The 21,571-nt window shown below is 54.7% G+C and overlaps 1 protein-coding gene across 1 annotated transcript in view; it reads right to left on the reverse strand.

Annotated features, from left to right (window-relative positions):
• Positions 1-27: 27 nt before the first annotated feature.
• Positions 28-21,571, reverse strand: part of BIN3 (bridging integrator 3) — a 49,977-nt gene continuing 28,433 nt past the window's right edge. The window contains exons 3-9 of the mRNA XM_043453488.1: positions 16,668-16,708; positions 16,206-16,267; positions 13,474-13,610; positions 12,772-12,812; positions 3,558-3,699; positions 3,232-3,366; positions 28-829 (exon numbers count right to left, since the gene is read on the reverse strand). Of these exons, the coding sequence (XP_043309423.1) occupies positions 683-829; positions 3,232-3,366; positions 3,558-3,699; positions 12,772-12,812; positions 13,474-13,610; positions 16,206-16,267; positions 16,668-16,708 (705 nt within the window). The 3' untranslated portion in view covers positions 28-682. The remainder of the gene's footprint in view (positions 830-3,231; positions 3,367-3,557; positions 3,700-12,771; positions 12,813-13,473; positions 13,611-16,205; positions 16,268-16,667; positions 16,709-21,571) is intronic.

Below are 21,571 nucleotides of genomic sequence, written 5' to 3' on the forward strand. Positions count from 1 at the left end.
TTTATAGTTACAGCACAATAATATACAGACATTTCATTGAAAATTTTACTTGGAAAAATAAAATTCCAAATAACTAGGTGAGACATAAACCCACTATGTTTGCTCTGAGGCCCGTGACTCGGTCGGTGACGTTTAGTGTGGCAGGATATTTACACAACGTTTGAGTCCCAGCTTCTACGGAAGCTAAGACTAGGAGCCTCCCCTGCAGGTGACCCAAAAGCTAGAAGTGGGCTGAGGCCGAGGACTGGGAGACACTCCAGGGCAGTGTCACAGCCTCCCCCAGAAAAGGTGAGTCAGGTGGAAAGGCAGCATTGGTGGGGGGACTCCCAGGGGAGCCCTTCTGGAGGTAGATGTGGTCCCAACTGAGCAGCCAGGCTGACACCTCTAGGGAGCGGACAGTCCAGGCTCTGGCCCGAGGCCAGGAGGCACTTTGGACGGTTCTTGAGGAACAGACAGTCTGCACTGCTTACCTGGCTGCCAGTCTCCGCTGCGCTGGGGTGGGGAGACGGCAGCCTGCTAGGGCTCCTGGTGTCACGATTTCCCGGGGGCTGGGGCGGGCGGGGGACACCGCTGTCCCCATACTTCTCCCAGGGAGGGGCCCTTTGCTGGCTGATGCCCGAGCTTTTGTAAAGGGCAGACGAGGGAGGCTGGCTTGTGTTCCAGAGTCTTCCCCAGGCCAGGCTCAGTCATCAGCCACTATGGAGAGGGCTCGGAGCTCGCTCAGCCTGGCCTCGTTCTCCCGCTCCCGCTGCTCGTCAGGGCAGCCAGGCTGGTCAAGCTGCTGGGTCAAGTCTCCAAAGATCTTGTGCATTTCTGAGTAGTACACGACCTGCGGGGTAAGAGAGGTCTGCAGGTGCTGTGCTCGGGACACGGAGACCCCAAAGCACTGCAGCCCTGGGACGGTGGGCAGCGAAGTTGGAGCCTGTGGGCTGGCCCTCTGCTATTCTGTTACCTCCCCTCCGCCACCGCCCTTCCCCTTGAACTGCAGGACAACCATGGCCCTGAGCCCTTCAGGAACGTTCGCTGCCCACTGCCTGGGTGCAGAGGGGAGTGACAGGTCCTTGGGGAGGTGGAGGCTTGAGCTCCCCAGGCAGCTGAGGGGGGAGGGCTGGGGGGACTGTGGACCCTTGGATCCTGGGGGTGGACCTAGGGAGTCAGGCACTTGACAAGGGGCTACCTGCTTCATGGAAGCCAGGAGAAGCTCTTGGCCATGGGGGAGAGGTCACGGCAGCTCCCAGAGCCCTGGGACAGTCTTAGAGGTCAAGGTGGGAGGGGACACAGTTCTGGCCTCTGTCCCTTCCCAGCCCTGACCACCGCCTCAGCTGCAGACCCAGGAAAGGCGAACCAGAGACCAGGATTGTTCCTGTGTCTCCTGCACAGACACCAGAGTAGGAAGGAGGCCTGCAGGAAGGAGGTGGGAGCAACAGGCCGAGGAGCGAGGACCATCAGCTTCTCTCAGGCGGTGGAAGGCTGAGCAGGCCCCAGGGAGGAGGCCGGGGGCCCCTTCTGCCCCAGCCTCCACCTCATGACCAAATGCAAGCATGGGCTTTCAAGAAAATGTTCGACACTGGTTGAACACTCTGATATTTTCCCAGCTCCAGCTCTAAGCTATCTCTGGGGAGAAGGAACTCTCCTGTTCCAGAGGCTTGCATCGCTACTAGGGGCAAGGCCAGGCCATGTCGCCTTCCACACTCCCAGAGCCGGGTCTGCACTGGCTGAGGGGTAGTTGAATCAAGGTCACCCAAGGGGCCGGGGCCTGGGCTGGGGTGGCGAGGAGGGGCGGCCCCCTCCCCCGGCTCGCTGCCCCAAGCCGCGCTGCGCAGGCTGAGTCACTGGAATGCTCACTTCTCCTGTGACTAACGACAGCAGCAGGCGCGGGAGGGGGAGGCTGGCGCTGACGAGGCAGTAAACAACCCCTCACCACCCTGCTGCCTGCTGACAGGGCACCAGAGCTCCCGCCCGGCGCTCGGAGGCTTTCCTCCTGCGCAGAGCGCGGGGCGGAGGGGCCGTGCCGGGGCCTGGGAGCGCGGCACAGGAGAGGGGAGGCTGGGGTCTCCTCAAGCCACTGCCCCTTGGCCCAGGGAGAAGCGCCGGAAGCAAGCCTGCACGCACCTCCAAGGGCAGGGCCGCCCCACGCACTCAGCTCTCTGCTTCACTTTCCCTGCGCCCCTGGGGTTCTGGTCACTAATGTTAATCCTGCTCAGGGCTCCAGATCCCATGATTCCCATGGGTTTTGGGGCTCTCCCAAGATAGGCTGGGGGGAGGAACCTGGCTTTTCCTCAGTGTCTGCAACCGTGGACGCTGCAAGAATGAGAGTGTCCACTGGAGGGCGCCAGACACCCAGGCCAGGAGCTGAGGTGGCGGGTTGGAGGCGGATGGGGACATGCTGAGCCTTTAGCTTTGTTACCTGGTGGGAAAGTGCAGTCACCTTGTGGAGGGGTGGGAGGAGGCGGCGGGGTGTCCCACATATAGAAGACCTCTTGGTTTTGGCACCTCAACCTCTTTTCTTTTCACAAATGGGGAGACTAACTCCTGCTAACTGCTTGAAGAATGTGGGGCAGAGGAGGAGGGCAGGAGCGACTCTGCCTTTACACCCTTGAGTGGCAGGAGGCACGGCTCCCGGGGCCACCTCGGTGCATCGCCACCCCAGCCCAGCCCGAGTGAGCGTACCTTCCCCGCGAAAGTGGTGCCCCAGAGGGAGTCCTGAGCGTGCTTCTCCCCAGGGCTTAGGGACCCTGCCCAGGTTTGCTAAAGGTCAAGACACTCCCTAGTCTTCCACCAAAAGGGCTAATCAGGGAAGGGCAGGGGTGCAGGGTCCTTAGAAAAGGCCTCTGATCTTGACCTGAGCCCACCACGCAAGGCCCCTGCCCATCGGGGGGAGGCACTGCAGGCTTCTTCCTGCCCTTGCGGTTGAGCGGGAGTGGGGAGAACATGAGCGAAGGACTCATGGACAAGGGGGACCTCGTCCCAAGGCTGGGATTAACCACAGAGCAATGGAGGAACCAAAACAGGAATTCCAGCCAACAACCTGAGGTGCCTGGATCCCTCCCTCGAGGGGGCAGTGCTGGGGAGTTGGGGGGGTTGCGGGTGGGGGCGGTGGGAGAAAGTGGCTAAGCCTACTTCAAGTGTGTGGGGTGGGGCTGGGCTGGTCCAAAGCCCACGGCTGCCTCCCCACCAGGGGAAGCAGCGCTGGGCCATCCTCCGGGGCAGGAGGGGTGGCAGCCGCCTCACCTGTGCTCTGATCAGGGACTCAAAGCTGGGCTGGAAGTAGTCCAGTCGGCTGCTGTAGAAGCGTGGCATCTCATCCAGAAGCTGCTTGTTCTTAGCCTCAAAGTCATCCCGCACCGGCCTAAGCTCTTCTCGGGCCTGGGGAGCAACATGCTGGGTGTCACGGCTCACCCGAACCCTGACTGGGGCAAGACGTGTGTGTGGGGGGGGTGGGTGGGGGGAGGGCGGAGGTGTCAGGACATCTGGTGTCTCGGCCCCTTGGTGAAGCAGGAACTTGCTGTGTGGGCCCACACGGCTTCCGGTCCACCCCCGGCACTTCTTCCTGGTACCTGGTGGAGTTTGGCCAGCACCGGTCCCGTCTTCTCCTTCTCCTCGTACTTCTCCACCTTGGCTTGCAGCCTTCTGTAGTCCTGCAAGGCCTGCTCCCGCCGTTTCACCGCCATGTTGAGACTCGGGAACACACTGCCGAACCTGGGAAGACAGGCCTGTTCTCAGAGCTGCAGGCTGGCAGTTCATTGCTCATTCAGAAACACATACTGAGTGTCTACCAAGTACCAGGCTTCATTCTAGATCTTGGGGATCTTACTATGGATGAGACAGATGTGGCCGTGGCTTCAGTGGGGTATATGCTGACAATATCACCGTGGGGTAAGGTCGGGGGAAGGAAGACAGGGCGAAGGGCCTCTCCATGGCCTCTAGGGAGACTCAGGGGGTTGTAAATGCAAGATGCCAAGGATGTGGCCACTGCCTTTTAGCCCCCACCTTGTATGACTCCACACATTTCAGAGTACGGAGGAGCTGAAGACTCCTAGGAGTATTTTTTTTTACTTGGTACAAAATGATTCAGCTTCTATTAATTAGCATCATGTATCTGAGAAGAAACAAAAGACAGATGAGCTAGCAGAACCAGGAGAGCTCCCTAGACAATCACAAAGGGACAGGGATGGACAGGGCTCAGGAAGCCATTTGAACAAATGGAGACACATCCCTCACGATTCGGCCTGGATCCAAGGGTGCTCCAGGAGCTGGGCCAAGGGCAGCCACTCTGAGGGCTGGTGTCAGAAAAGCCTGGAGGTCAAGCTTCTGTCCAACATCTTCCTTTAAAAAAGTGAAAGAGCTGAGACCAGAAAGACAACATGAATTGTCTAGGGTCACAGTTAGGTCATGAGGGTCGAGCAGAGGTCCACTCAAGGGTCCCAGCTCTCCATGTGGCACCTTCCCACCACCTCACACTGCCATCAGGTGCAACCAATACCTACTCCCATATGACTCAGCCATTAAAGAAGAATGAAATGATGCCAGTTGCAGCAAGATTGATGGACCTAGAGATGAGGATACTAAATCAGAGAAAGACAAGTATCATATTGTATTGTTTATACATAGAATCTAAAACATGCACACATGAACAAAACAGAAACAGATTCACAGACATAGAAAACAAACTTATAGCTACCAAACAGCAAGAGCTATCAGTAAGTCGTGTCTGACGTGGCGACCCCACAGACTGCAGTTTACCAGGTTTCCCTGTCCTTCACTATCTCCCATATTTTGCTCAAACTCGTGTCCATTGATGAAGGGGAGGGGTAAAAATTAGGAGTTTGGGATTAGCCGGATACACACTGCTATATATAACATAGATGAATAGGATTTACTGCAAAGTAGTTGCAGTTTAGTCACTAAGTTGTGTCGGACTCTTTGCAACCCCATGGATTGACTGTCGCCCGCCAGGCTACTCTGTCCGTGTGATTCTCCAGGCAAGAACACTGGAGTGGGTTGCCATTTCCTTCTCCAGGGGGTCACCTGGATGCAGGGATCGAACCTGCATCTCCGGCATCGGCAGGTGGATTCTTTACTACTGAGCCTCCTGGAGGCTCTTACAGCATAGCATAGGGAACTATATTCAGTACCTTGTGATAACCTATAATGGAAAACAACCTGAAAAAGAACGTATGTAAAATATACATACACACACACATATATAACTAAATTGAGAATGCCCTGGTGGTCCAGTGGTGAGGACTCTGTCTGCACTCTCACTGTTAGGGACACAGGTTCAACCCCTGGCTGGGAAACTAAAATCCCAAAAGCCACAGGGCATAGCCAAAAAATAAAAATAAAAAACAGAATCACTCTGATGTTACACCTGAAATTAATATAACCCTGTAAATCAACTATATTCCAATAAAACAACAACAACCTACCCCTGCCCTTTTCTACTAGTTCCACCAGAAACGCAAGAATCCGCATGTTCTGCTGTTGAAATGGCCAAACTGTCAAACCAAATGTTTGAGAAAAATGACTCAAGGAGCTCTGCCCCACCAGGACTAAAGGAACCACAGGGAAATGCTCTAGCAGCTGGTCAGAAAGAGCAGCAGCAGAGACTCCGGCGTGGTTGGCTGCTGTGGGCACGGTCTTTGTGATGAGGGTCCTCTTTGACTGGGAAGGGCAACCCAGTCTTGAGACGAACCCAGGACAGGACCACGTCCAGGTAAGGGTGCTGTGTTCTCCTCGACTAATGAGCGTGGGAGGAGGCCGGGCAAAGCCGTGAGTGGGTTTTCTGGAACTGGACAGGAAAAGACAGGGCGGTTTGAACACAAAGCCTGAGTTGCTGGTGGAGATGCCACCTCCTACTGAGAAGATGACAGCCCAGTGGTTATTCTATGGCTGACAAGCATGAAGGGGGAGGCTCAGAAAATGGAAGCTGGGGCAGGAAAAAGACTCGACAAATCCAGAGTGCAGTGAGCTCAGAGTCATGACCATTCTGCCAGAGAACAGAGGACCGGAGCCCGACTGCAGCATGGCGTCCCAGACAAAGCCGTGACCAGGCAGCAGACTGGGATGGAACCAAGAGGCCCCTGAAGAGGGTCCCTCCAACCTCCTGGGTGTCTGGAATGGGCTCACTGTGCAGCTGGAGATGCTAATGTGGGCCAGAGCAGCCACCTGTCTCAGGATCCCGTCACGGGCCCCTGGACATCGTAATCAAACCAATACCCGAAGGACTGCTCTGCCGGGCAGAAGACTCAGGCCTTCTCGGTGCTGAGCAAACGAGCAGAGGGCCACCTCCATGACACACGGTCCTCCAGGCAGGGCTGGACACCGGGGTGGCTGAGACCCTCCAGGGAAGATGGGACTCATTTCACCTCTTTGGCCTCAGGCAGTGCTACAAGGGGGTCTCAGGTGCTGGGGGAGGGAGCCCCTCCCCTTCCACCCAAACTGGACATGGACCACCAGCAGCTGCCCTGACTCTCTCGTTAGCAACAGCCCTGCCTGGCAGCCCCGGTATCCCAGCCTCTGCCCCATCTCTCTGGCTGCTGGGAGGTGGACGAGGCAGGCAGAGTGGCAGGCAGTTTCCTCGTCTTCGTCAAGGTGCTGTCACCTCAGCTCCTGTCCTTAGGAAGGAGGGTGCCATGACAAGGAAGCAGCGTGTGGGGGTTGTTCTACAGCTCTGGACAGGCCACCATCCCACGGTCGGTCAAGCAGTTCTTGCTACTCTGGCCCTGGCAGCACCTGAACCACACACAGCTCATAACTCCTCTTTCCCTGGTGGTCAACCAGGTTGTATCTCCAAGGCCAAGGTCAGGTACACTTTGGAAGACTGACTCAGCACGGGCACTAGGCTAGCCTACACAGGAAGTGTGTGGAACAGGAGGTGGCAAGAGTGAGCATTGACATTTTAGGAATCAGTGAACTAAAGTGGACTGGAATGGGTAAATTTAATTCAGATGACCATGACTTCTACTACTGTGGGCAAGAATCCCTTAGAAGAAATGCAGTAGCCCTTATATTCAACCAAGAGTCTGGAATGCAGTACTTGGGTGCAATCTCAAAAATGACAGAATGGTCTCTGTTCATTTCCAAGGCTAACCATTAAATATCACAGCAATCCAAGTCTATGCCTCAATCACTAATGCTGAAGAAGCTGAAGTACGGTTCTATGATGACTTACAAGACCTTCTAGAACTAACACTAAAAAGATATGTCCTTTACATCACAGGGGACTGGAATGCAAAAGTACAAAGTCAAGAGATATCTGGAGAAACAGGCAAGTTTGGCCTTGGAGTACAGAGTGAAGTGGGGCAAAGGCTAACAGAGTTTTGCCCAGAGAACACAATGGTCAGAGCAAACACCCTCTTCCAACAACACAAGAAATGACTCTACACATGGACATCACCAGATGGTCAATACCGAAATCAGATTGATTATATTCTTTGCAGCTGAAGATGGAGAAGCTCTACACAGTCAGCAAAACCAAGACTGGGAGCTAACTGTGGCTCACATCATGAACTCCTTATTGCAAAATTCAGACTTAAATTGAATAAAGAAGGGAAAACCACTAGACCATTCAGGTATGACCTAAATCAAATCCATTATGATTATACAGTGGAAGTGTATAATAGATTCAAGGGATTAGATCTGATAGAGCGCCAACGAACTATGGACAGAGGTTCATGACATTGTACAGGAGGCAGTGATCAAGACCATCCCTAAGAAAAAGAAATGCATAAAGGCAAAATGGTTGTCTGAAGAGGCCTGAGAAAAGAGGAGAAGCTAAAGGCAAAGGAGAAAAGGAAAGATATATCCATCTGAATGCAGAGCTTCATATAATAGTAAGGAGAGATAAGAAAGCCTTCCTCAGTGATCAATGCAAAGAAATAGAGGAAAACAATAGAATGGGAAAGACTAGAGCTCTAGTCAAGAAAATTAGAGATACCAAGGGAACATTTCATGCAAAGATGGCACAATAATGGACAGAAATGGTATGGACCTAACAGAAGCAAGAAGATATTAAGAAGAGGTGGCAAGAATACACAGAAGAACTGTACAAGAAAGATCTTCATGACCCAGATAATCATGATAGTATGATCACTCACCTAGAGCCAGACATCCTGGAATGCAAAGTCAAGTGGGCCTTAGGAAGCATCACTATGAACAAAGCTAGTGGAGGTGATGGAATTCCAGTTGAGCTATTTCAAATCCTAAAAGATGATGCTGTGAAAGTGCTGCACTCAATATGCCAGCAAATTTGGAAAACTCAGCAGTGGCCACAGGATTGGAATTTTTTCATTCCAGTTCCAAAGAAAGTTTTCATTCCAATTCCAAAGAAAGGCAATGCCGAAGAATGTTCAAACTACCACACAATTGCACTCATCTCACATGCCAGCAAAGTAATGCTCAAAATTCTCCAAGCCAGGCTTCAACAGTATGTGAACTGAGAACTTACAGATATTCAAGCTGGGTTTAGAAAAAGCAGAGGAACCAGAAGATCAAATTGCCAACATCTGTTGGATCACAAAAAAAAGCAAGAGTGTTCCAGAAAAACATCTACTTCTGCTTTATTGACTACACCAAAGCCTTTGACTGTGTGGATCACTACAAACTGCGGAAAATTCTTCAAGAGATGGGAATGCCAGACTACCTGACCTGCCCCCTGAGAAATCTGTATGCAGGTCAAGAAGCAACAATTAGAACTGGACATGGAACAATGGACTGGTTCAAAATCGGGAAAGGAGTATGTCAAGGCTGTATACTGTCACTTGCTTTTTTAACTTATATGCAGAGTACACCATGAGAAATGCCGGGCTGGATGAAGCACAAGCTGGAATCAAGATTGCCAGGAGAAATATCAATAACCTCAGATATGCAGATGACACCACCCTTATGGCAGAAAAAGCCTCTTGATGAAAGTGAAAGAGGAGAATGAAAAAGCCGGCTTAAAACTCAACATTCAAAAAACGAAGATGGCGGCATTTGGTACCATCACCTCAATGCAAATAGATGGAGAAACAATGGAAACAATGATAGACTTTATTTTCTTGGGCTCCAAAATCACTGCAGATGGTGACTGCAGCCATGAAATTAAAAGGACTCTTGCTCCTTGGAAGAAAAGCTATGACAAACCTAGACGGCATATTAAAAAGCAGAGACATTACTTTGCCAACAAAGGTCCATCTATAGTCAAAGCTATGGTTTTTCCAGTGGTCATGTATGGATGTGAGAGTTGGACTATAAAGAAAGCTGAGCACCAAAGAAATGATCCTTCTGAACTGTGGTGCTGAAGAAGACTCTTGAGAGTCAGATTGCAAGGAGATCAAACCAGTCAATCCTAAAGGAAATCAGTCCTGAATATTCATTGGAAGGACTGATGCTGAAGCTGGAGCTGCAATACTTTGGCCACCTGACACGAATAACTGACTCACTGGAAAAGACCCAGATGCTGAGAAAGAGTGAAGGTGGGAGGAGAAGGGGATGACAGAGGATGAGATGGTTGGATGGCATCACTGACTCAATGGACTTGAGTCTGAGCAAGCTCTGGGAGTCGGTGATGGACAGGGAAGCCTGGCGTGCTGCAGTCCATGGGGTTGCAAAGAGTCGGATGCAACTGAGTGACTGAACTGGACTCAGGAAGTAGGAATCCAACCCTAGGTTGGGCAGGTCCTGAGCTGAGGCAGGGAGGAATGGATCCAGGGCAGATTTCCAGGCAACCTCAGGGGATGCGTGCGCTCACAGGAGGCTACCTTCAGCCTTGGGAGTGAGACCATTTGTCCTCTGGGGGGAGCAGCAGCAGCTCTGTGAGACCCTCCAGGAAAGCGGTCTCTTCACCACACTGACTCCTGTCTCCCACCAGAGCGCCCCTCAGTCAAACCAGGGGCTGAGGGGGGCTGCTCCACTCACTCTGTTTGCCATCAAAGATCATGAACCACTTACCACCTGGGTGGCTTTGGGTCCTGGACTTCAGGACCCCCTAGGGGCTGGGGTCATGCCCTTCCCATACGAAAGCAGGGAAACTGAGGTGAGGCAGGGGAGATTAGGCAGTGTAATCCAAAATAGCTGACAAAGGGTGGGGGTGATCAGGACTCTGTAATCTCTGGCTCCAGTCACTGCCTCACTGAAGCCCCACCTCCTCATTTTCTCCTCAGAAGTTACAGCAAGAACTGCCAGCTCCACGTTAGGGAGTTTAAATACCACAGTGCCGACCCCGCTCCTTGTCTGGGGTGCGTAAGCGCCGCCTCTACCTTCACATCAGGGCAGGGACGTGGGAGGGAGGTTAGGACACACACAGGCTGGTCCCCAGGGCCTGGGCCCCTCCCAGACATGGCCCTGGGACCCTCCAGGGCACCTTTGGAACTGACCTGACAAGGACAGGTGGCCCAGCTCTCCCTGGGGACCGAGTCTGCGCTGTGACTGGGTGGACATGAAGAAGCAAGGCTGAGGCTCAGAACCTCTCTGCGTGGTGCCAGAGTCCCCTGAAAATTACTGGTGAGGGGGACATGGGGTCCCTGGGCCAGGACCCCAGGAGGGTCTCTGCCCTCCACGCACAGAGTCACTCCAGCCCATGACAGCTCCTTCACCCACTCAGGGAGGTGATGATGGGCCTGGTCATTTCAAGAGTTTAGCCCTGCTCCCCTTCCACAGACAGGAGACAAGCCTGGCCTGTCCCCGGCTCTTCCTGCTGCATTGCACTGCCCCGCCTTGGCAGTTATCACTCTGGACCATTTTCTTGGAATGCCGCATGGCTTCCTCACTACATCCCAAGCTCCTAAAGATTGAATCACATCTTCCCACGGAGAAGTGAGAGCAAGGCTGGGCCTACCCCAGGTACTCGCTGAAGCTCTGTCCATTTCTTGCCCATCCTGAGTGGGGGGACAGCAAATGCCTCCTGGGGTAAGCATTGGGTGAAGAGGTAGCAGGAGGTGGAGGGAAAGGGGGAGGGAAGGGAGGCCGGCTGGGAGGTGGGCTGGGAGCAGCCGGCCCTGGTGGGGAATGCCTGCCATTCCTCAATCTGTGCCCACACAGCCGGGATCTTCCACCCACCAGGAAAGGGAAATTGAAAGCATCCCCATCCGACCATGTGAACACGGCCCAGAGACTGGGATTAGAGGCCGAGCCCCCCGGGGGAGGCCGGGGGCGGTGGGGTGGCCATGTGGCAATGTTCCTCATCAGAGGACAGGAAAGCTGCAGTTTCCTGCTTCCGGTGCTGGGGTCCCTGGGAGCTTCTCGCCTGGCAAGAGGCAGCAACAGGCAGCGCTGGGTTTACGCGGTTGGAGGGGATCGCATGTCGGCCACGGGATGCATAGAAGCCAGCCGGGCGGGCAGGCAGGCAGGCCAGGGGGCTCAGGCAGAGGTCAGCGGATCTGCTGCGGAGATGATGGCCGCCCCCTCGGCCAGCCACTCACCCACCTTCCTGGCAGGTGGTGGGCTGCTGGGGTGGTGGGAAGCAGCCGGGACCTCTCTCCAGTTGGCTCTAGAAGCCAGGCATCGAATTTCAAGGCCGCCTCGTTGGTGGTGAAATCGAGGCGGGAGTCAGTCCCCCGGTTCTCCAGGCTGGTGTCCCCTGCCCTCACCCTGCCAGCCTGGGTGTCCATAGCAGCCTCCACGACCCCCGTGTGCAGGGTCTGCCCAGCCCGAGGTCCTTCCCACCCAGCTCTGGACCCTCACACCTGGAGACTGACTCAGAGAGCCGTCAGCAGTGGAGCTCTGAGGCCTCCCTCCTGAACCGCTGTCCCCCCACCCCAGCTCCTCAGGTGACCCTGCCACCTAGGCCCGGACAGGGGCTGGGGGCAGGGGTGGGGAGAAATCCCTTAAGGCCAAGGTCTGCCTTCCTGCGTGGCTGAGCCTCTAGACGGCCTGGCTTAGAAGGAGCCCTCCCTAATCCCACCCCTTGGACCCGAACAGGGAACAAGAGCTCAACAACCCCAACGCCAGGGGCTGGAGGATCAAAAACCTGCGCTCTTCATCTCCCTCCGGGCCCTGATCCAGGCCTAATGGTAATTAGCGCAGCCTCATTACCCAGCCCTGGTGAGACAACTGCCAGGGACCACCACGGAAGAGGTAATAAAGAGCAGCTGCTGGGCTGGCGCGGGAGGCTTTCTAGGTCAGAGCTGGGCTGGGAGAGGCCAGGGAGGAAGATGAAGTGATTCGGGAGCTTCAAGGCAATGTTCCTGCCTGTCCTCCCCACCGCCGTCCCACCCCCCCACCTCAGGGGACCAGGGAATAGGCCTGTCTGATCGCTGACCAGAGCCTGCCAGACTGAAGTTGAGCCTCACAGAAGGATTTCTGACCCTGACAGGTCACGAGCTGGGGGCCCTTCCCAGGCGGCTGTGCCCCGCCCTGTGTGTGGCCGCCCCCACATTTTAAAAGCCGGGTGCTGCAGGCAGCTGCTCTCCCAGCCCGGGTGAGATGAAAGGCCTCGCTCATCTCCGCTGAGGGCTAGCCAAGATCTCTGCTAGCTTAACCCCACAAGCTCTGGTCCATCAGGAACACAGGGCCAACTACGCGGAAAGACCGCAGGGGTGCCAGCCGGCTGCCGGGGAGGGCCAGGTGGGCCCATCGGCACTGACCACGCCCGACCAGGTGGGGTGCTCTGGAGCCACCACGAGTGTCGGCCACAGGGCAGGTCACCGGTGTCCCCTGGAGCTTCCTGTCTGCCCAGAGTGACTCTGGGGCAGGTTAGTAGAAGTGATACTCAGCTCCCAAGCGGCTGGCTGAACTGCCTTTTCAGTACATGGCCTGAGTGAGGCCCACGGATCCCACGACTTTACTCACTTTTTTAAGGGCTCAATCACAGTCTTCTGTATCTGGTTCACCTGTTGAAAGAAAAACCAGATGGCGTCAAGACCGGGAGGAGGCCAGACTCTTCCCAAAAGGGGAGAAGAGAAAGGAAACGGGGCCTGATGGGGCACCCCGAGCGCCCCAGGCAGGGAGGAGACACCCCTAACTGCTGAAGGAGCGAGGCTGAGATGATGAGCAGGGATTCTGAAGGGTGACGAGAGGCGCTGGTCTTGGCCCAGGTCAGCTCTCATCTTGTGGACCAGGGCCTGGGAGGCTGAATGTGGCCGTGTTTGGTGAGGAGGCTGGGTGGGTAGCCACAGCGAGTCTGAGGGGCCATGGGTGCAGGTGGGCAGAGCTGGCTGAATCTCCTTTGTGGCCTCATGGTGAGGGACGTGTGCTCACAGGAGCCATGGCAAGCGCCCACCGCAGGGGTACGGCGGCCAGGAGAGCTCACAGGGCTGGACACTGAGGCACCCAGAGAAGACTGAGCCTCCGCAAGGACTCCATGTAGTGCTTCTCCCAGACAAAAGCCTTGAGAAGGGGGAAGGCCAACACCTCAGTCACCCTGGAAATTCCCCGGTGGTCCAGTGGTTAAAGACTGCACTTCCACTGAAGGGGGAATAGTTTGATTCCTGGTTGGGGAACTAAGATTCCACAAGCCGTGGAACGTGGTGGGTGGGCAGAGACCCCAGTCACCTTTTCCTGATTGAAGGCATCCATCCGCTTCATGGCGGTGTCCAGGGCGGTCACCATGTTCAGAAAGTCCTGGTCTTGCTCACAGAGGGGGTTGGAGAGCAAGTCCAAGGATATCTTCACAGCAGACTTAGACATGGCTGTAAGAGATCAGAGTTCAGTGAACTGACGACAGGACAAGCTTCAAGGTCTTGTCTGCAGGCTCCCTGTCCTTCCTGGGGCCGGAGTCTTGCACCTGGATGACCTCCACCCATGGCCACAGGCCATCAAAACCACAGTCACCCCAGAGGCACCAGGCATTGGTCCTCATGGTATATAACATGTGTGCCTGACTCTGCTAACGTTCATCGGATGCTGCTTGGGGGAATTCTGAGCAGATTTACCTGCTGCAATGACCTATCTTCCAAACTCTAGGTTCTAACAATCACTTGGATGAGAAGCTGTAAGGAATACATATTTCTAGCTCTAAAGATTTATTTCAGTAAGCCTGAAATCCAGGAATATGTGTTCAAAAAAATCTCCAAGCAGTTTGGATGTGAGGCTTGGTTTGGGGCTCCCTCACGGAAAGAGTAACATAGTATCTACATCAGGGAGGCAAATGTACTGTACAGGGCTACGGACAAGATTTTAGACTTCCAACAACTCAACTCTGCCACAGGTGATACCCAAAGAATGGGTGTGGCTGTGTTCCAATAAAACTTTATTGACAAAACTTGGCAGGATCTGGTGTGACGAGGCAACCTGTTGGCAGTGTTGGAGCTCTTGGTCCCATAGACTTTTTCAGGCCTCTATTACCAGGAAACAAAATCCCAGAGGGGCCGGAAAGGCTGGAGAAGGGCCTTGTTTGCCCTGTAGCGCCTGTACCAGTTTCAGGGGCTCAGGGGAAAACAAATCTTTGCACTATCTCTTCCTATTTTATGTCATTAAATTAAAGATGCTGTCAATTCTAAGATATGCCATTACTGTATAAGCCATTAAGAAAAAAAAGGCTGCCAATTAAACCAAAGCAGACTACTGCAATAAGCACCTTGGTTTCTCTTGACTCTGGCAGTGTGCTGCAGACCCCCAGCCGAAGGGCAAAATAGGAGAGATGACGGGAAATGTGAACCTCCCAGAGATGTTGATGCGATGGAGGGGAAAACCCTCTTAAAAAAAAAAAGTAACTTTGTAGGCTTGGGCACAAATTCACATGCACCTTGACTGGATCATGAAATGGCTGCAGACAACATCACTAAAAGATGAAAAAACCTGGACAAACCTAGAAATGTTTTTGAAAAATTTCTTCTGCTACTTTTTTTTTTTTTTAAATAGTTGAGGAGAAAACCCCCAAAAGGCAGAGGTCAGGAGGGAAGACTTTCTTCCCAATTTTCTTTTTCTTCCCTACAGGGGCCACATCTTCATGTGATGTCGCTTTGCTAGAACCACTTGCAGTGAATGAAAAGCGAGCCCTCCAGGGTGGCAGTGAGCCTGGACCTCCTCTCTGAGGTACGGCTGGCCTGCATGAGCAGGGGGTCCTCCGCTCCCCACTGGAGCAGCTCACAGCCCTCACCCTTGCTCTGCAGGGTCAGGGCAAGGGCATGGTCAGACCTGCACAAACCAGGAGGCTTGGCGGGCTTCGTACTTTGGACAGCTCGAGGTCCTGGGCCCCACGCGAGTCTCTAGGGCCTCAACACAACCCAGGAGCGTCAGGGTTGATGAGGACCCAGCAGGGACTGGTCATGCTTCCTTGATCTTGTTCTGGACCCACAGCTTCGGACGTGAAATCCTGTCTAGGCACCAGTTCAGCGGTTTCCAAGACCAGGAAAGGAATAATCTGATTCCCCCCGACTGTCTGGAGCAGTAGTTTTCAAAGTGGGGTCCCTGGTCCAGCAGCATCAGTGCTGCCTGGGAATTGGCTAGAAACATAGATTTTTCAGGCCTTGCCCAGACCTGATGACTCAGAGTCTGGGGGTGGGCCGGGCCATCCGCACTACAGCGGGCATGCACTGCCTCTGACGCACCAGCTGCCGGGGTTGTGAGGCTGCCTGGGCTAGGGGACACAGGCTTTGTGATGGGTGAGGGCACCGCTGTGTCAAGAGGGCTTACTCTGCCCAGACTCCGCTTCTGACTTGGGAAGGAAGAGGTCAGGAATCTGAGGCCCCAGAGGCTGGCCGTTTATCCTGGTTTCTTTGTTAAAAACCTGTGTTCTCTACAGTCAGAATCCACCTCACGGATCCCTGATGTTCTATTCCTTCCATTCACATTCTGAGGAGTATGGGGAAGCAAGAGGGAAAGTAGGCCCAGGCCACAGCATCTCCTGCTGGGAAGACAGGAGGAGCCACAAAGAAAGATGGACTCCAGGTGACTCGGAATGAACTCCCACAAAACAAATAATGGACGGACTCAAACTCAGACCTGTGGCTTGCTATACACAGCGTGGACACACCGGGAGTCAGGAGAGTGGGGGCGGTCACGGCCAGAACCTCCCATCCTGTGGATGAGCTCTGGCAGGAGGCTCTGGGGCACAGACCCCAGAAGCTGGCCTCCACCCGTCGCCGGTGGCGGCTGCTGTTGCAGGGAAAGCGGAGAGCGGTAGTCTGCTGAGTGAAGCGTGGCCTCGTGCCAGTTCTCGGGGACTTCTGTGGGGCGACTGCTAAGTGCACCTTCTTCAAAGCCAGCCCCAGGGGACTGAGTGAGGAGGGCGACCCCCACTGCCCGTCTCCCATCCTGGCTGAGTGCGGGGCAGGGCCACCTACCCAGGTCGGCGTCCGTGCTCTTCTTCATGTCCTTCTGCAGACGCCGGGTCTGCTCCTCCAGCCTGCAAAGCAGTGGAATGGGCCTGGAACCTGGCATTGCCCGGCTGCCTCTGCCCCTGTTCGCCCACCCATCTGAGCCGCACCCTGCGTGGGACTCGGGGCTCCCACCAGGAGGAGGAGGGGGGCCCTGCTCTGCGAGGATGTTCCTACTGACTGAAGGGCCACTACAAGCTTGGCGTGAGCCCACACACCCAAAGGCTACGAGATAACGACTCTCAGGCAGCCACCACTCAGGGCAGAATTTCTGGCCAGTGGTGGATTGAGCTGCCCTGGCTCCTGGGGTGCTGACAGGATGGATGGGCAGTGGATGAGGTGATGTGGGAAGCGAGACTGGGCAGGAGACTCTTCCCTTTTCTGAGCAGAAGCCCCTTCCCGCCCACCCTTCTCGGGGCTGACACTCACTGCTGGAGTTTTCCATACTCTCGTTCAAAGTCTCTCTCCACCTGAAAAGGAAGTGATAACTCAGTCACTGGAAGACTGACAGCATGCTGGAAAAAAATCTGCCACCTACCAAACTCTCGGCCCGCCCTCCCCGCCACCCCTTCTGCGGAAAACAATGCCATCCAGTCCACACAAGCACCGCTCACGACACAGGAGCCTTGTGTTCCCAAATTAATTGTTTGATTTAGGGTGAAGGCCTCCCCTCCTAGGCGGGCCAGCCAGACAGGTACCAGCAGGTCTCAGCTCTGTCTGACCCCGCAGGGAGTGAGGCTGGGCTGTGCTCCCTACACCCCTCCCCTCCCCACAGGTGGGGAGGCAGGTAAGGGGCTCAGAGTGTGACAGAAACTCCTCACCCAGGCTTGGAGGAAAGCGGGCGGGTTGGAGTCTCATCCTGGCCCTGTCCCCTCCCAACCCGGTTTCCTCACAAGTCCCGAGCCTGGGAGGTTCAGGTGGATGGTGAAAGACACAGGATCACTGCTCTGTGAGCTGGGATGCACCCGTCACAAATATCATCATAGACTCAGCAAGGCTATCCAAACTCTGGATGAGTTACCAGGTTTCCTCGATACTTAAACCGAGCGGGTGTGTGACCGGACCCCAATTCCCTGACTGACATGGCAGGTGAAGTGAGGAAAATCACCTGCACTTCTAGAGCCTGAATCTCCCCATCGGTCACGTGGGGCCCAGGCAGTGGTCTCAGGAGAGTGGCCAGTGGAGTCTCACGGGAGGACTGAGTCTTGCCTCTGCTTCGTCCTCTCCCAAGGAGGCCTAATTGCTCCCCGCACGTTCCCATAGCTGGCCTGTCCTCCATCAGTCACTTGGCAGGCAGGCAGGTGTGTGAGGGCCCTCACCACACCGAGGTCCCTGGGATCAAGGTCACACCGCTACTGAGTGGGAGGCTAGGGTTTGAATGCGGACATGGCAGCTCGGCTCGCAGGTCTGTGCCCTAAACTGTCATGCTACCAAAGTGGGGGAAGCCCCAGCTGATGAACTGAGGCCATGACCTCCGAGAGGGCCTTCCTGGTGGCCACCCAGAGACTCCTGCGAGGCAGAGCCCTAAATCCTGTCACTGGACATACCGGTTAAAGGTGAGGCACGCAAATCTGTAGTTATCATCAGAGACCCATGCGCTGTTCCCCCACACTATCCTCACGCTCCACGTCTGGAGGGAGGTAAATTCAGCACAGTCACACACTGGCAGGACATCATCCAGGCCAAGGATTTCATGTGATAAGTGAGGAGCATGCTGCCAGAGGGAGTGATTTACTTCAGGACCCGGGCATCATTTGTGGGATAGCAGGGCTAGAATGCAGACTCCTAGTTCAGGTCTTTTTTTTTTTTAAAAAAAACAAAACAAAACTACTTTCACAGGACTTGCCTGTGACTGGTCCTGTGGCTAAGACTATGAACTTCCAATGCAGAGGGCCCAGGTTCAATCCCTGGTCGGGGAACTAAGAGCCCATAAGCCACTTGGCACAAACAAAAAACCCCCAAACTCCCCAAACAAACAAAAAGCCTCGTCACTGGTGCCCCAGCAGAGTCTTCACATCTTACAGGCATTTTTTGGCCAAAAAGATGTAATTGAAATGAAGGTCACCATGGCTGGAGTTTGCTCTCCTGAAGATCAAGAGCAGACAGGAGGGGCCCTGGGAGGTGGCGGGGAGTGGGGGTGGGGGAAAGGGGGAGATGGAGGTGAAGGCCTGGCTTGCAGCATGCTCTTGTGCAATCCCCAGGGTGCTGGGCGGGGTGTCAGACAACCTGGTCTCCCTGGGTGCCACTGCTGGTCCTTGCATGTAGAAGGACTGCAGGTTTCCAGCTGGCTCAGGAGAAACTTGGGGATCTTGCGCTGGAAGCAGAGAAGTGTGTTGGGTGGGAACTCGGGGCTCTTGCTCTGCACACTGACAGCCTAAGAGAAGGTCGAGGATGCTTCAGCTCCTGTCTCTGGCAGCCACCTGGGGCTACTTCCAGAGCTCACTGTTCCGGAGGTCTCTGGTCCCCAGGGAAAGATCTGGGAGGCAGAGCACCCGGATTCCAGGCTCTCAGACGATGGCTTAAGGGATCAAGGGACACACTGAAGGCTCGTTCCAAGGTGCATCCGTGCTGAGGAAAGGAGCCAAACACAAAAGGTTTGAACATCTTTGGACGCCCGATGCCTTTGCCAAAAAGGCAACTGGACCCCAGTCAACAATGCAAGTGTAAACACATGTGTGCGACCGTCGACGGGTCGGGCCTGGCTGGCGAGGTCAGTGCTGGGAGGATCAAGTGCCGAGACCGCCTCGGCATTCATGGAGGCTCGGGGTGGCCAGAGGGGCCGAGCGGCTCACGGCTCGTCTCCAGGGCCTGGGCCGGGCTGCCACATGGTAGGAGTTCTGTGGCTGTTGAGTGAGTACGGGGCAGAGTTTCTGCCCACTCACATGCATGGGGAAGACAGAGAGGCCCGTTGGGCAGGACCAGGCTCACATCCTGGGGCTAGAAGCTGAGCTGAGGAAACAGGAACCCTGGGCCGGCTGAGAAACTCCCCTTCCAGGAAGCAGCCTCTCTTAGATTTGTTACAAAGGGTCCCTTCACTTTGTATGTGGAAACAGTTCTCAAGGGAAGGATCAACCTGCTGTGACTCCTATCTGCTTTGACCTTCCAGAATGCCTGCCTGCCTAGCTGGGACGCTGGGTGTGCGCGAGACCCAGGGAAAGCCTTGCTTTAAAGGCTGAAGTCTGGAACATCCTTGGTGGGCCAGTGGCTAAGACTCCACGCTCCAGATGCGGGCAGTCCAGGCTCAGTCCCTGGGCAGGGAACTAAGATCTCATGCTGCAATTAAGACCTGGCGCGGCCAAATAAATAAATACTTAAAAAAAAAAAGAATGAAGTCTTCCATCTTCCCGGCTATAGAGGGAGGTACAGTTTCTCTTCTGCACCAAGACACTCCAGCTCCTCGATGGGCTGGGGCAGCGGGAGGGGATTACGCAGAAGCTGAGAAGTAGGAGGGGGGCGAGTGCCCGTCCTTCCATTTCTGTCCCAGGGGTCAGCCCCTGCATAGAACACACCCTCCCAGCCAAAGCTTTGACAATCCTGGGGTCTGTGTTAACAACCTGGGCACAGGAGAATGGGGAGGGCAAATGCACAAAGCTTTCTTTGTGTCTGATGGTTGGGTGCCTCAAGCCAAGAAAACTCCTGGAACTCCCTGAAGATAACATGAGCACTTCTTCCCATGACAAGGGTGCCGCGACTTCCAATAACCCAGGCAGCCACATCTGTTCCCTCCCCGAGAGGGCCTGGAAAAACAGAGTGCGTCACCCGAGTTCGGGGGCAGCTGCCAGAGATGCTGAGACAACTGCACGGCCTGGGCCTGTGTGGGGGCCAGGAGGCGGCTGGTGGGGTGGAGGGAGAATCTAAAGAGGCAGGGTCTTGCTACACAGATTCAGTGCCTCTGGGGAGTCGAGGAAGCAAAGGCCTCTATTCCAAGCCATGAGTTGGCTCTGATTTCCTCTTGAGAGACTGAAGGCCTAGGTGACTGGACCAGTTGGTTGCAGTGGGGAATCCAGCTGTTTGGGACAGGCTGGGCCCTTGGTGGTTTATGCAGTCACGTCAGCTATCATCTCATTAGTAGTGAGTACTTGCCGAGAGCTCACTGCCTGCCAGGTACTGGGTTAAGTGCTTCATCTGCTCCTCCTGTGAGATACATCACACGTCAATGACATAGGAGCGAGTAACATCCTCACTTCACCAAAGAGAAAATGAAGGATCAGAAGGGCTTCCTTGGCAGTCCAGTGGTTAAAACTCCAAACTTTCAATGCAGGAAGGGGGTGGGGTTCGATCCCCGGTTGGGGAACTAAGATCTCATATGCAGTAGGGTGGCTTGACCAAAAAAAAAAAAAACCCACACAACCCCCTCCAAAACGAAGGCTCAGAGAGGGTAAGGAACTTGCTGAGACTCACAGCCAGCACGTGGCAGGGCCAGGATGGGAATCCAGACAGAGAAGCTTACAAATCCACTCCGTGCTACCCAGTCTGTCTGGAGGAGCTGATGCCAGGAGTGAGAGGAATACAATTCTGTCCCAAACACGACGGACTCTAGGGAGGGAAGAGGGAGGCCTCGGGTCCATCCACAGGCACCGAGTCTGCCATCTGCCCTTCGTCTGGGGAGTCCTGGCCATTGCCTCAAATAGAAGACCCAGAGACTTTCCAACAACGAAGTCTGCCAAGGAAGCTAGAAACTGCATTCTCGTCTATACTTTTCCATGGAGGACAAAGGCTATTTTGACAAAGGCTGGGATGTTAGGAGACATTTTTGTTTCTTTGCTTGTTTTTTGGTAGTGAGTGCTGGGAATAAAAGACCCTTCTCGAAACCACTTCCCTTTCAGATCTGCCCTGGATTAAACTCTGGAGACTCAAAGCCACACCTTCCTACTTCCTGTGGCCGGCTGCAGCACGCCCAGATTCTCCGCGCCTCAGCCTCCACAGCTGCTCAGCCTCTGCATGGGAGGTAAGCTCTGAGTCTGTCCCTGGCCTGCGTTTGCTTGAAAAACAGGAGGGGTCTTTTAACGCAGGCCCATTTCCTCCTAAGTGACCTGACGGTGGATTTCCCAAAGATGAAGCCAGTGCTCAGATGTGCTCAGAACTTCCCTTGCCGCCAAACCCAGTCCTGAGTCCTGAGCCAAAGTTACTAAGACAAGCACCGCCAGTGGCTGGCGAGACAGTGCAGCACCTCCAGCAGGCTGACAAGTGCTGGGCTCACAGTTACCTTTAAGTCTTACTCAGATTTGTGGGTGAGGGCTTGAAGAGGCCATTCCTCACTAGAGTTTCAAAATCTCAGGCCTTCACAGTCCAAGTGAGAGCACATAAAGCAACGGCAAGAGTCCTGGACATGA

Source organism: Cervus canadensis, chromosome 30 (genome assembly GCF_019320065.1).
Source record: "Cervus canadensis isolate Bull #8, Minnesota chromosome 30, ASM1932006v1, whole genome shotgun sequence".
Taxonomy (NCBI): Eukaryota; Metazoa; Chordata; class Mammalia; order Artiodactyla; family Cervidae; genus Cervus; species Cervus canadensis.